This window comes from Zingiber officinale, chromosome 4A (genome assembly GCF_018446385.1).
Source record: "Zingiber officinale cultivar Zhangliang chromosome 4A, Zo_v1.1, whole genome shotgun sequence".
Taxonomy (NCBI): Eukaryota; Viridiplantae; Streptophyta; class Magnoliopsida; order Zingiberales; family Zingiberaceae; genus Zingiber; species Zingiber officinale.
The window spans coordinates 107,147,683-107,162,322 of NC_055992.1; the positions used below are offsets into that span (position 1 = coordinate 107,147,683).

At 35.2% G+C, this 14,640-nt stretch overlaps 1 protein-coding gene across 1 annotated transcript; it reads right to left on the reverse strand.

Moving 5' to 3' along the window:
* Window positions 1-9,341: 9,341 nt before the first annotated feature.
* LOC121970479 (G-type lectin S-receptor-like serine/threonine-protein kinase RKS1) lies at window positions 9,342-12,789 on the reverse strand. Its single transcript, XM_042521238.1, has 9 exons — window positions 12,635-12,789; window positions 11,238-12,392; window positions 10,962-11,159; window positions 10,768-10,884; window positions 10,571-10,689; window positions 10,282-10,492; window positions 9,957-10,197; window positions 9,725-9,875; window positions 9,342-9,636 (listed from the first exon to the last, which is right to left on the reverse strand). The coding sequence occupies exons 1-9, from the start codon at window positions 12,717-12,719 to the stop codon at window positions 9,361-9,363; spliced, it is 2,553 nt and encodes an 850-aa protein (XP_042377172.1). The 5' UTR covers window positions 12,720-12,789; the 3' UTR covers window positions 9,342-9,360.
* Between the last annotated feature and the right edge of the window lie 1,851 nt (window positions 12,790-14,640).

Here is a 14,640-nt window from a genome sequence, read left to right on the forward strand (position 1 = left end):
CTGGTCGGCCGGAACTCTGTTGTGCCTTCTAAGTCCTGTTGTTAGGCCGAGCGGGGTAGCTGCTCAGCCATGATTCCACGTATGGTCTTCTTCTCCGTTTGACGTCCGACAATAAACTCGAGCTGTTTGGCATACCTCCCCAAGTCAAAGGTGAGGTCAGATCGGCCATCTCCTCCACCCAGTTGAGGGCATGCCCCGTCCAACTGGCCAATACGATTATCATCCGTGTGGCCATATGATACCTGAGTGTTGACCGCCTTGACTTTGACCTCCACCGTGGCAACTGACCTACACCCAAGTGGGCACCTCCTTATAGCCGCATCAGTCGATTTTATACTGACATCATTATTTTCAATTCTAGATACCATGAACAATATACACGATGGCAAGTCGATATGAACAACAACATGAGCTTTAGGAGGAGATCAAGAAGCTAAAAGGGTATATTGGTCGGTTGGCTTATTGGTCGACTCGATCGGATATTCTGGAAACTCAAGCGAGAAGAGTATCCAGTCCAAGACAAACAGAAGAAGTGCTTTTGTTCAGTCAATGCCAGAACATCTCAGTGATATAGCACAACAACTATGGGATTATTCTGAAGGGAGCATCTTATATTTAGAGATGTGTCGGCAGTTACTTCAATTAGAATGGAATCCTGAAGAATCTGAAGAGGATTCAGATCCCAAAGAAATGGGTCCTACGCAATCTGAGGAGAACTCGGAAATGAGTCTCGAAGAATTTGAAGAGGATTCAGAAATGGATCTCGGAGTATTTGAAAATGATCTAGAGATGGATCCTGAAGAATCCGAGGAATATCCGGAAGAGTGTGTAGTAGATCTAGAAATGGATCTAAACATGGATCTAAAGGATGATTCCGAGGCTGATGATGCCATCGTAGAGTCTGGGATGAACGGGATAGAATTGCTCATTGTACTAGTATTTTTCCTAGTGGGAGTGGTGCTAGCTTATCTATGCTACTAGTGTTCTGTTTATTGTCGTTATGTATAAATAGTATTAGGCCATTTAATTTTTTTTAGTCATGTAATAATTTCTATCGTTATGTAAGAACAAAGTTATGTTATGAAAAGTTATGTTATGTGTTAACCAACTTAAAAATGATTAGTTCATTTCATGATTCGTTCATGTTCAATTCAATGATCAGTTCATTTCATGATTAGTTCATGTTTATTTTATGATTCATTCATATTCAATGATTAGATCATGTAAAAATGATTAGTTCATTTTAATATACGATTCATTCATATTCAGTGATTAGTTCATTTTAATATATGATTAGTTCATATGAAAATGATTAATTCATTAAATGAGATGTGTGTGATATAAATGATCAATGTTGATTAGATTGACACATACAAATGATAAGTGGAAACATAGTTATCACTTGATTTTGTAAATCAATTCTAATTTACACTGAGTCAATAATTAATTACATACATATAAAATACATTGAAATAATAAATAATGTGTTTATTTATGTAGATTATGACAACTAAAAACATCATAACTGAACTCAATAAAGGAGAAAAATTATATGGGGATAACTACAAAATATGACCCCTCAAGATATAATACGTTCTTGAAGAACAAGAAGTTATAGGGGTTGTAAATCAATTCATGGATGAACCGACTGATGGTTCTACAGCACAGCACAGACGTGACCTTGATGCCTAAAAACATGGAAAAGGAAGGACTCTACTGCTAAGGGTATATTGATTAGTTCAATGGTGGATGACCTAGTATTTGAGTATGAGTCATTACCATCGGCACATGTTGTCTGGGCATCCCTTAGAGAGAAATACAGTGGAGTAAGTCTAAGTAAGCTCTGTTAGCTAACAATCAAGTTTGGTAGCTATAAAAAATGGTCGAATGTTACCATGACCCAACATTTCAAGAAGATGGGTAACATGATTTAAGACTTAAAAGCTGTCGGTCATGAGTTGACCAATGAACAATAGGTTCAGAAAGTTATTCGTCCCTTCCTGATTCTTGGGAAACGATGAAATAGAATCTAACTCATAGTGAAAATATCAAGACTTTCACTGATGTCTCACTCTATGTTGAGCTTGAGGCGGAGAGGATTGAATCTGCAATGACTTCTGGTCAAGCTTTTATAGCTGAAGGTTCTGGTTCCAAGAATAAGAAAAAATGATTTAAGAAAGGAAAGGGACAAGGAAAGGAGGCTAGTGTTGTTGCTGCTAAAAACCAAATCAAGAAGAAAGGAAAGAAATATGGACAAAGACCTAAGAGTAAGTTGACTTCCAATAACTGTGGCAAGAAAGAGCATTTTTCTCGGGATTGTACTGAGCCTAAAAAGGTAGATCCATCTTTATCTTCTTTCCATGAGTATTATGTTGCAAGTACAGTGTTGTTAGATGATTCTTATCCTTTGTGGATTGTAGATTCAGGAGCAACGAACCATGTAGCTCATGATCGAGCTACATATGTGAAGTACCATTAGGTACCAACTGACAACAAATAGATATATGTGGGAAACAATGCAAGAATTAAAGTCAAAGGAATTGACACTTGCAAGCTCGACCTATGTAGTGGACGAACTTTGTTTCTACATGATGTCCTATATGCTCCTGAGATTCGACGAAATCTAGTTTCCGTCACTTGTCTTCTTCATTTAGATCATCATGTAATTTTTTATAGTCGTTGTGTGGAACTTCGAATTAACTCTGTGTTAATTAGGCATGGTTATATAACAAATGGTTTATGATTCTTGGTGTAGAACCAAATAATAATGATGGTTGTTTTTCAAATATTGCTCTTACTAGTAATGCTGATGTTAATGATGAAATTTGGCATGCTAGACTAGGACATATAGGACAAGAACGAATGAATAGATTAGCTAAGGAGGGCCTTTTAGGCACTCATGCTAAGATTAACTTGTTTATCCGTGAGCATTGTCTTATTGGAAAGGCAACTAGAAGACCATTTGGTAAGGCTATAAGGGTTGAATCACCATTGCAATTAATTCATTTGGATATTTGTGGTCTAATGAATGTGAAGGCTATAAATGAGACTTCTTATTTCATTACATTTATTGATGATTTCACACATTTTGGTCATGTGTATTTGATTTCTCTCAAATCTGAAGCATTAGATTGCTTCATTTGTTACTTGAACGAAGTTGAGAATCAATTGGAATGTAAGGTTAAAACCTTGCGCACTGACCGTGGAGGTAATATATGTCTGATCAGTTCAAGACAATGTGTAATGAGAAAGGATTATTAGATAACTAACTATCCTTGAAACCCCACAACAAAATGGGGTTGCTAAAAGAAGAAATAGGATTCTTCAAGAAATGGTTAAGTCTATGATGGCGCAGGTTAATTTATCAATCTCTTATTGGGGAGATGCATTATAGTTATGACCTATATATTTAACAAAGTGTCTTTAAAGTCAATTCCATCCACCTCATATAACGTTGGATAGGTAGAAAGTTGTCCCCTCGGGGCGGTGCGATCGTTAAGGCATGGGGTGTTGTCACATGAGGTCTTGGGGTCGAAACTCGGCGTGACCGAGCATAACCTCCCTCATGTTTTGGCCATTTGCACTAATGACTAGTAGTCACCCGTGATTTACCTCCTCCGTGTTGACCTAGGGACGAGTTGGCAGGGGCGCTGGGGGCGAGCGAATCACGTTTTGTCACATGGATAGGTAGAAAGTTGGATTTGAGTAATAACTTCTCCCATGTTTTGGTCATTTGCACTAATGACTAGTAGTCACCCGTGATTTACCTTTTCTGTGTTGGCCTACGGACAAGTTGGCAGGAACTCATAAATATAAAAAATTAAAACACAGAGGTAAGAAGTATATATCTTTATAAAATATTCTGATATTTTTAAAAGTTATGTTTTTATTCATGAATAATAAGATGAAATCATATCTGAAATAGAATAACCGATTCTATATTTTTTTTAAATTGAATTTCCAACCCGAGCTGAAAGTGAAAAGTACAATCCTAGTTCAGTATGCAGCAGCTCTTTCTTGTTTTTTGGTTGCTGAAAACAGTAGTAGTAATGCTAGCTCTTCGTCCTCGGCTGCCAGTCCTCATCTTCAGGTACGTTTAACAAGGAATTAATCTTAGTCCAGTATTGTGGATTGTATTAATTTATTTTAATAATCTAATAATATTTTGGACTTCACCAAATATGCATCCCTTTTGTTCCTTAAATCCTCTCTTTTCACTCGACTTGCTCCATTTCATTCATTATTATTGCTTAAATCGGCACTGGAATAAGCAAGGTCTTTTGGGTTGAAAATATTTGACAATAGTATAAAATAAAAATTAATAAAATTGAGCATAAAAATATTAGACCGTCAATAACATTATATAATTTTAGTTAAAATATATAATGATCTCACAGCGTTCAAAATCAATAAAAATGAATATGTTTGGTTATTCAGTTTACTGAAAAATCAAATCAAAAATTAATTTGGTTTGATTATCAATTGATCAAAGTACAATCAAATTTGGATTTGATTTTCATTTGGCTATCCGAGGCAACTATTGAATATTTTATAAAATAATAATAATAATTTAAGTAAAAAAATGTTCATATGAATAATTTTATTATAAAATAAAAATAATCTAACCTTCCTAAAGTAACTTATCAAATTGAAATCATAATTAGCAATCCAATCAAACTAATCTTCTATATCACTATTCAACTATATAATTATTAATTGAGGAATTAAGGTTGTAAACGAGTCGAGCTGAGCCGAACAGTAAGAGGCTCAAACTTGGACTCGATTCATTATCCCTAAACTCGAGCTTAGCTCAAGTTCGATTACCTTTAGTTTTTTTTTAAAATCCAATCGATCGATCGATCGATTGATGATTTAAGCTTTAGTTCTTAAACTTGAGCTTAACTCGTAATAAAATTAAATAGTTTGTGTTCAGCTCGAATTCAATTCAAAAAAGGCTCATTTAAAAATTAAACGAGTTTAGTTCGATCTCATTTAAGATAATTAATTATAATAATTTATAATATATTATTATATTTATTATTTATGTGATATTTAATATATATATACACACACACGGATCTCTTAACGAACATGCTCGTGAGCCTCTTAACGAACACGTTTGTGGGCCTCTAAACGAACATGTTTGCAAGCTGACGAACCAAATATTGTTAAACTTGAGTTAAACACATTAACTTAATCAAACACACTTTTTTTCGAGCTAAGATCTGAATAGCTCACGAGCGGCATGACTCATTTACACCTCTACAAGGTATTAATTATGAAAACCAATTTCAAGCATAATAAATGGATAGCAATATAATCGGGGACAGGGTGTTGTGATTAGGCCCTCCAACAATAGACACACATTTATAGTAATTAGGATCTTCTGGACCCTAAACCCTAGTCCCCTTCAAAATGACACACTTCGGATGTAGTTTCATTTATGCTCACAGCCTAAATTCTGGCAAAGAATATCATACTAAACATACTTAAACTATTATCAATTTGTGAAACAAAATAGAAATTCAATCAAAGCTTATAAATTTCGGCGAAAAAAAGCTAAAAGCATCTCCTCCTTCAATATTTATAAAATGTCTATATTTTGTCGAAGAACATCACACCAAACATATCTAAACTTTAAACAACACCAATTTACCGTTTTTAGTGTTGTGAGCATAAATGAAACGACATCCAAAGTGTGTCATTTTGGAGAGGACCATGATTTTGGGTCTGCAATTTGAGACTGATCAACTACGACGTATTGTGAGGGATTTTCCCTCAATATATAGCGGACTCCATAAAATTGACTATTATGATGATCCTCTCTATATGTGCTTCTTCGATTTAATCTAATGACATATAAAATTTTTTTATGGAGTCGGACAGATAGAATTAGTAGGATGGAGGCTTCAATACGGGTGACAATTAAAAAAAAAATAGCAATGTAAATATATAATTACTGAACCATAAGAAAAATCAATCTGGTATTCTCTATTATAATATTTTACTTAAAACTAGTTATTCCCCACGTTTCACGGAATCGGTCGTGACTCGACGATGTTTCCATTATTTTTTTTAATGACAAATTATTGAATTAGTCTCCAAATTAGCCACACGCAGAGTCCTCCCAAACTTCCAAATTAACCACGCGCACTTATTTTAAAGCTGTTATGCCACCACAATAAAAAACATAACGTGTTAAATTGAGAATTTTATGCTATAACATGTAAAAGGTAATACTGAAGTAGATTGCCGGCAATGTTATCAAACTCAAACTCAAACTCGTACAAAATTATAAGTTTATTTATGAAAATTGAGTCAAATCGTAATAAAATCATGTATTAAAGTAATATCGGAACAAAATTATAAAAACAGATCAAAATTGTAAAATCGGATTAAAATCGTATTTAAATTTGTAAAAATATGATTTTTTAGATAATTTTATTGATTTTGTATCATTAATAAAAGAGAATCATTTTGGACAAAACTATATCATTTTAGGAGGATTTTAGATTTGCACTTATGAATGATTTATATTAATTTATTATCTTGTGTTTTATTTATCTTTGACTTGAATTTATGTTTATGTTGTGTTTTTATGTCAAATAGTTAGTTATTTAAAAGTTTAAAATTATGAGTAGTTTATGATTATATAAATTAAAATATTTTATATGTAAATTTATATATTATAATTTGAATTAAAATATTTAATGATCAATTAAAGAGAATATAACAAATTTCTTTTAAAATTTATTTAAAATATAATGTAAAAATTTATGATTCGATTTTACGATTTTATTTTATGATTGTTTTAACGATTTTACGTCAACTCGTGATTTTAACAACGCCGATTGCAGGTGCAAGCAGCGCAAATCATGAAATTTCCACTGCAGCTAGCTCTTTCTTTTCATTTCCTGAAAATTGTTGTAGCGGAAGCATTCTTCATTCTTGATCAGGACTAGGCTTTGGGTATCTTTAAGCAAGAAATCTAATTAAGTCCAGAAATAAATTATAAGCCCATATTTATAGGATTGTATTCATATTTATTTATTGACTTTAATTTGTGTAGAATGATCCGGAACCGTTCACTTATGTAATATCAACATGAAGCTTGTTCTAGCTGGGCTTCTTCGATTTTATTACAGTTCAGTGAATCGATACATAGGAATCAGGCATGACAATCTCCTACTTAGAGAACGAACTGTAGTATGGATCGCCAATAGGACCAAGTGCTTCAACACATGCATCTACAGAATCCTTGATCCTGATCTCCAATGGAAATGTAATCTTTTTTGACAAAGAAACGATTGTTTGGTGGACGAGAACACCCACACAATTCAATTGTGTGATCGGGATGTACATGTAAGGAATTAAGGCACTAAACACGCTTAAGCACAACGAAAACTTCTAATTCCTCCAGAAGATTCATACGAAGGGAAAGACATATGTTACAATCTATACTAAGTTTGTATCATGATAGTATATACATTTGATGCGTACACACGAACTCCAGACAGCTTGGATCTCAGTATCATCATACGTTCATGCCTCTATGGTATTCACACGAACAAGTGTTCATTTGTCTCACAAACTCGCAAAATGAAGAAGGCAACCACCTAAGGTTGTGCTTGCAACCTTGATAGGAGGTCTCGGACTAGAGGAGAAGTGAAGAGGAAGGAGAATGAAGAAGTTCATGAAAATGAGAGAAAAAAATACTTAAGTGTTTTCATCTAATTAAAATACTTAATGAGCATTAATTTAATTAATGAGCATTAATGAATATTTACACTCCATTAAGAATCACATTGGAACCTCTTCATTTTGAATTCAATTTCAAAATTTGAATGATTCATTGAATTTCGAAATTCAATAAATTAATCTCCATTAATTCTCTTAGTGAATGAATTCACTTGAGTCTAACTTAAGTCTAATCCACTTGAGTCTAACTCAAGTCCAATTCAATTGAGTCTTACTCAATTGATCGCATGCAATTTCAAATATAATGAATCACTATTTCATTAATTCGTATTGACTCCTGGAGTCTAGTTTGAATTGGACTCAATCCAATAATTAGGTCCAATTGAGTCTAAATCAATAAGTCTAATTCGGATTAGACTTAATCCAATGATTCATCATATGAACTCATCTCCAAATCTACTTGTTCTTTATGTGTAACCCAATAGGTTCTCATAACGTTGGCAATGTATCCAAATCAACATTTAGATATATAAGGAACGAGTGACATCTAATAAGACATCATTTCTACTCAAGTGACGAGAAAGTCGAGATCCGACCTAACTTGTCCGTGGCTATTATCTTGTATGACTTGGTCCCTCTATTTTTGATATCTAGATTGATCAATGAGGCATAAACCGTGTCATCCTCTTATCAACCTTTTGTGTTTCTTGATATCTAAATAGACACATTTAATTAAATAAGCTCAATATTCATATTGACTCATTTGTGCATGGTCATGCTTTCTTGTGTCCTATTAATCAAGGGATCCACAAATATCGCTTCCGTCATATAGAAGGGATAGATCTCATCTGCATCACTCACATCTCTCCGCATAATTCATTGCATACCTAGTGATCGACTTTATTGTCCACCATGTTAAAGGTGACGTTTGTCGATACCAAAGTACACAACTCCTTATGTAAGGAATCGTAGTGACTTTAGGTCTAAGGATTATTCTACTAATAGTCACATGAGAATGTTTATGACACTCATATAACGATCTATGAAACATTCTCATGGCAGGTCATTTAGTATATATTCTCTAATATATACTCATGTGTCAACCTGATATCTCATATCCATGACTTGTGAGATCAAGTCATCCGTTGATTTATATGCTAGTCTCAGCGCATTAATATTGTCTTTGTATATTAATGCTTGATTAGGAATAGTTAAGAGTAGTGATCCATGTATATCTAAAATATATCACCGTCAATTCAACCAATTGATATGTTGTAGATAAGAACCTACTACCCAAGGACATTATTATACTTATTCAATCAGCACTGAACTGAAATAAATACAATAATCAACTTTGTCTTTTATTAATTATGAAATATAATACAAAATGAGCCTTTTACAATCATTTCATAATTTGTACTAGGGCTAATACTAACAGTACATTCACAGATATGGCTCCAAAGGAACAGGACAAAAATCAATTGTTTTTGGCTTTGAGTAAGAAATAAATTTGGGGTGCTTGTCCAAGGGCATGCATATAAGTTTGATCAATATGACAAATTTTATATAGTGACTTAGTTAGAGAAGAGTGGCAACTCTATGAGAAAATGATACATGAAGTAAGTCTATTTTTGTAAGCGTAGATGATGAGAGATTTGGAACTTATCGTCCTGTAATTGAGTGACTTATTTCTTTAGTAGTAAAACCACCTTCACTACTAGCTGACGTTATTGTAGGTTGCTTGAGTGGCGTCAAAAGTTGATCCTCACTGGCCAACATCATTACCACCTCTGTCAATGTTGGTCTGTCTTCACAATTATCTTGTACGCACAAAAGACCTAGTCGAATGCAACGAAGGATTTCTGCAGTAGGATATGAATGATCAAGTGTATCATCAAGAATTTCTAAAGATCTGCCTTCCTTCCAAAGTTTATATGCCTGCAAATGAGAAAGGATCAAATTTTGAATTCTAAACAACATCTTGAGGAGATAAAAACATGTGCAAGACTATGGAAGTTCTACTTACATGTCCTAAAAGGTTTAAACTAGCATCTGTGTTACTGAATATTTTGTTCCTCTTACCGCTTAAGATTTCTAATACTATCACACCAAAACTAAATACATCAGTTTTAAATGAAAATACTCCTTCAGTTAAGTATTCTGGCGCCATGTAACCACTGCATTTGAGAGATAAAATATTAATTAGTACTCTATATTTATGTGATGATAACAATGGTTTATATATTTGAAGAACTTACAATGTCCCAACTGGTCTTGTAGTTACATTTTCTAAAACTCCATCGCCTTCAAATATCCTTGCGATGCCAAAATCTGAAATCTTTGGAATCATATCCTTGTCAAGGAGGATATTGCTCAACTTAAGATCTCTATGAATGACTCTCAATATAGAATCTTGATGCAGATAAAGTAGCCCTCGAGCAATCCCATTTATAATCTCAAGACGCTTTTGCCAATTTAGCAATGAGCTCTTTGTTTTGTCTGACTCATGATGTGGACAAATTATTCATAAAAATTGCAACAAGGTATTTTATGGAGAAAATTAATGGAGAAACATATACTGACCAAAGATGAAGTTATCTAAGCTCTTGTTTTCCATATACTCCAAGACGATGAGTCGTTCATCTCCCTCAATGCATGAACCTAGAAGACGAACAAGATTTCTATGTTGTAGCTTGGCTATTAGTGACAGCTCGTTCTGGAACTCATTTGGGCCTTGTGAAGAGTATCTTGATACTTTCTTAACCGCAATCTTTTGTCCATCTTGCAACTCTCCCTGACTAAATCTTAAGTTTATTTCAGACTTGTAGTTTGGAAGAATTAGTATTTTCTTTTCTTATAATTGAAATTCTACCTTGTAGACAATACCAAATCCACCTTCCCCAAGTTTGTTTTCATTCGAGAAGTCATTTGTTGCAGCTTTTATTGTACATAAATCATAGGAAGGTAGCACCCCTAACGTCAGGATCGAAACTGGAACAAAGATCACACAATCAATTATCAGAAATCTCTCAAACAAAGCAATAATGAACAAAGAGCGTCCGAACTCACCTACTTCTCTATACTCACAGTTACCAGAATGCTCAGAGTCTATCTTGTTTGACATCAGCTCTGATACATCATCATCAGCCATAGAATTAGAATGTCCAGGGAGGCTCTGCAAGTCACCTATGAGAAAGAACACCATGGTTGATACAATCGACATTATTTCCAACCACATGAAGCATAGTGATGAAATCCATTACCGTTCTCTGCATTTGGATACTGCAATTTCAACCTGCTAGTTTCCTTGGCCGAGGAGTCGATATGATTCCGAGTTCCTTGTTTCAGGGCTCTGTTTCTCCTCAACGTGACTACAAGTATACAACAAAGTAGCAGAAATCCAAGCATCACTGGTATTGTTATCGCCCACACGTGCTTGTTACTCTTTGATGTTGATGATTCTGAAGAAACAAATTTTTTGAGAATTATGAACTAAACCCAATCATCCCTTATTCATTCACGAACAATTAGAGACTCACCTGCAAGCCGAATGTACAGATCATTTGCTCCATCGGTATAATATCTCAGATCCAATAGGTCACCCTGCCAAGTCACACACCCATTTGGCTCATCCAGCACAGCGTACGCCACGCAGGAGCAATTACCCAAACACAAGCGCTTGCATGCATCCAGACTGATCACGCCGTATGCTGTGGCATTCTCGGCGTCAGGCACCTTGATGTTCTGCACCTTCCAAACCTGGTCCGACAAGCAATTTAGGGGCTTCTCCCTCACGCACCCGTTACTAGCCGGCGCAAAGCCTTGCAGGCAGCTGCAGGAGAAAGCATAGTAGCCCCAAGAGCAAACGCTGCCACGCCCACAGAGATTGTAATGATCGCATTCATCCGCCGGAAATGACCAAAAGAGTCTCCATTCTCCGTTGTCCCAACTCCAGCGCTCGTAGTTTCCATCAGTGTTCACCACTGACCGTGATAGCACCGACCGGTCCATGTATTCAGTCGTGTAATAGATCTCATTTTCGTTGGATACGAATGTGAAGTTTACGCTCCTTGCCAAGGTGCTGTTCTTCATCTGAGGAAGGCCAACGAATCCATGTCCGCTCCATGGTCCGCTTCGATAAATTTTGGTGGTTCCGTTCCATGCTATGAACTCTGCAACCCCATGCGTCTCCATCCTGTTGATATGGTTGCCCAGAGAAGGGTCTACGTCGCTCCTCCATGAGACGAGCTGCCAGGAAGTGTTTCTTCGGAGGTCAAATCCAAGCTTCATGCCAGGGAGAAGTGTATCACTTGGGTGGTCAAAGCTCTGCCATAGAGTCCTGCTAAAGTTTTCAGTCGTCAACAAAAGGTTACCTGAGTCTAAAAGTTGCAAGTGCACAGAATTAGATTCTGTGGATATCCCCGTCGACCAAACAAGTGTTTCTCCGTCGAATATGATTAGATTTCCATCAGAGGTTAGGTTCAGTGAAGAGGAGGCTCTGTTCAGAGACCTGTTCCTATTGGCAACCCATGCTACTATGCTTTGTCCTGCAGGCGGGCGATTGTAGTACCAAATTCCTAAGTATCCATTCTCTGAATCTTTATCAGGACTGAAGAAACCAAGCTGGAATATGCCTCCTGCTGATATCAAGGTCTGGCCATTAATAAGTGAGCTGTTCGGGGTCATTGTGTCTCCTGCACAAAAGGTTAATTAGTCTCTGGTTCGGTTCCTCTTTTCTTGTGGTGAAACTGTACATAGTTGCATTTTCTTCAAGAAAGAGTATGAGCAGTTTGTATTTTCTTTAATTCAGAAACTAGCAGACTTATTTCAGCAAAGAAAAAAAAATTACAAACAAATAAATGAAGATGGTAAGCTAGAAAGATCCGATCATATTTTATAGTTTAATTATGGACCGAGATTTCTTTTCTATACATACCAGATGAAGACTGGCCAAGAACAACCAAAGCTGTTGCCGCTATTATTTCCAGCAACTGAAGAAGAAAGAGCTGCATCTTGGCCATGGAAGTGTATTGATTTGCGTTGCTTGCACCTGCAATCACGACTGCGTTTTAACTTCTTTCTATTGACGTTGCTCAAGTTCTATAAAGAAGTCTATCCACAAACTTGTCTCTGTTCTATGTAACTAATGCGGAAACAGAATCCTTAAGTCATCGATGGCATTTTTCACATGTTGTTGACTGTCTTTTGAAATAAAAAAGTCGAAACTATCCGTTATCAAATTGAAAAAATGGAAATGAAAAGGCATAAAATTATTTTCAATCCCTTTCAATAATTATGACACACTCACAAAATCATACTGGTATAATTTTCGAGATTATCGATAGCATTCAAAAATCCAAGACAAGAATATATCAATTATTTTATCTAAAAATTTTACTTTAAATTTTAGGTAAAGTAACTAAATTTTTTTTACATTATCCTATCAATTTGCTAAATTTTATATTTATAAATAATACTTATCTAAATTTAGGAAATAGATTTCATTCCCTAAATTAATAAAGGTAAGAGAAAAAAAATAGGGAAGTTGATATATGATTTATTGAAAAATGAATATCTAAATTTAATAAAGTAATTTTTTTAAACTTAAATTATATATTTTGGATAGGAAAATAGGTGTGAATATTGTTATAGTTAAAACGATTCAGAGTTAACCATTAAAAAAAAGTCAAACTGAAGCAGGCTCAACTCATGTTGAAGTCCAATATGAGTTTCCAAACTTCAAACGGACATAACTTTTGACTTGGGATTTGGAATCAGGCTCTGTCTGTCGTCACCCATGCAGAATTCAAAAACCTATATTTGTTATTGGTGATACCGTAACCGTCAATTTTTAGCCTCAAATTTTGACGTTTAAACCATTTTTAGGTTCTTTTTACTATTTTTGGTAATTTTTCCTATTTTTGGTATTTAAGGTAATTTTCATATTTCTAGTATTTTTTAGAGAGGATTTGTCTTGATCTGCGTCTTGATTTGAGTTAAGATGGTTAAATTAATTACTCTCTTTTTTGGATAAAAATATATTTCCTTTCTTTACAAAATTGGAATTAAGATATGTTAATTGTAATTATTATAATTTCTTTCCTTATTTGAGTTTTATGTTATGGTCTATAAAGAGTCATGTTTAGATGTTAAGAGATAACCCCTCAAGTTTTAATAAAAAGTTTTCTTCTTGGAGATTCCTTTTCTTATCTCCTCCTCAATTTTTCTTTTTACATTAGCTTGTAGGATAATCGCTATCTGATTGCCGTCACAAACAAAACTAAATCAAATCAAACAAAAGAAATGAAAAAAGGTTAAAATTTGATATGCTGCGGATCTTTTGTTACATATTTGTTCGGATTTGACTCAGGGCACCTGTGCATGACATGGCTTAGGCAGAGCCGTAACTTCCATGAGGCCAGAGAGGCAACCGCCTCAGGGCCCAACCCAATGAAGGACCCTTTTTTTTAATTATACTAAAAAAAATGAGAGACATGGACCTTAAATGGTCGTTAAACCTATTCTCGTGGCTCCGAGGCACACACCGACGCATGACTCTTCTTTTCACGCAATTTCTTCTCCAATGTTGCTCTTCTTTACATGTGATTTCTTCTCCGGCGTTCTTTCTACTAAGGCACGAGTCCACTGAATAAGAGGTAATCATAATATTCTTCTTTGACCATCTTCTTCGTCTTGCAACACGTGGCACTAATTGTAACCTAATTGTGCAATAATGACAGTTTGTGTGACGTAATCGCATCGATTCTCGCAGTGGCTATCTCATGTGACATAGGTTGGCGGTTGGCCTTTGCTCGGGTGACCTAATTGTGTAGCACGAGGCTGTCGCACGCTACCTCAGTCGCTTGTGCGAACTGCGACCTAATTGCATGGTGGTTACTACTTGTCATCTTGCTACTACCTGTAGCCACCGCATTAGTCTCC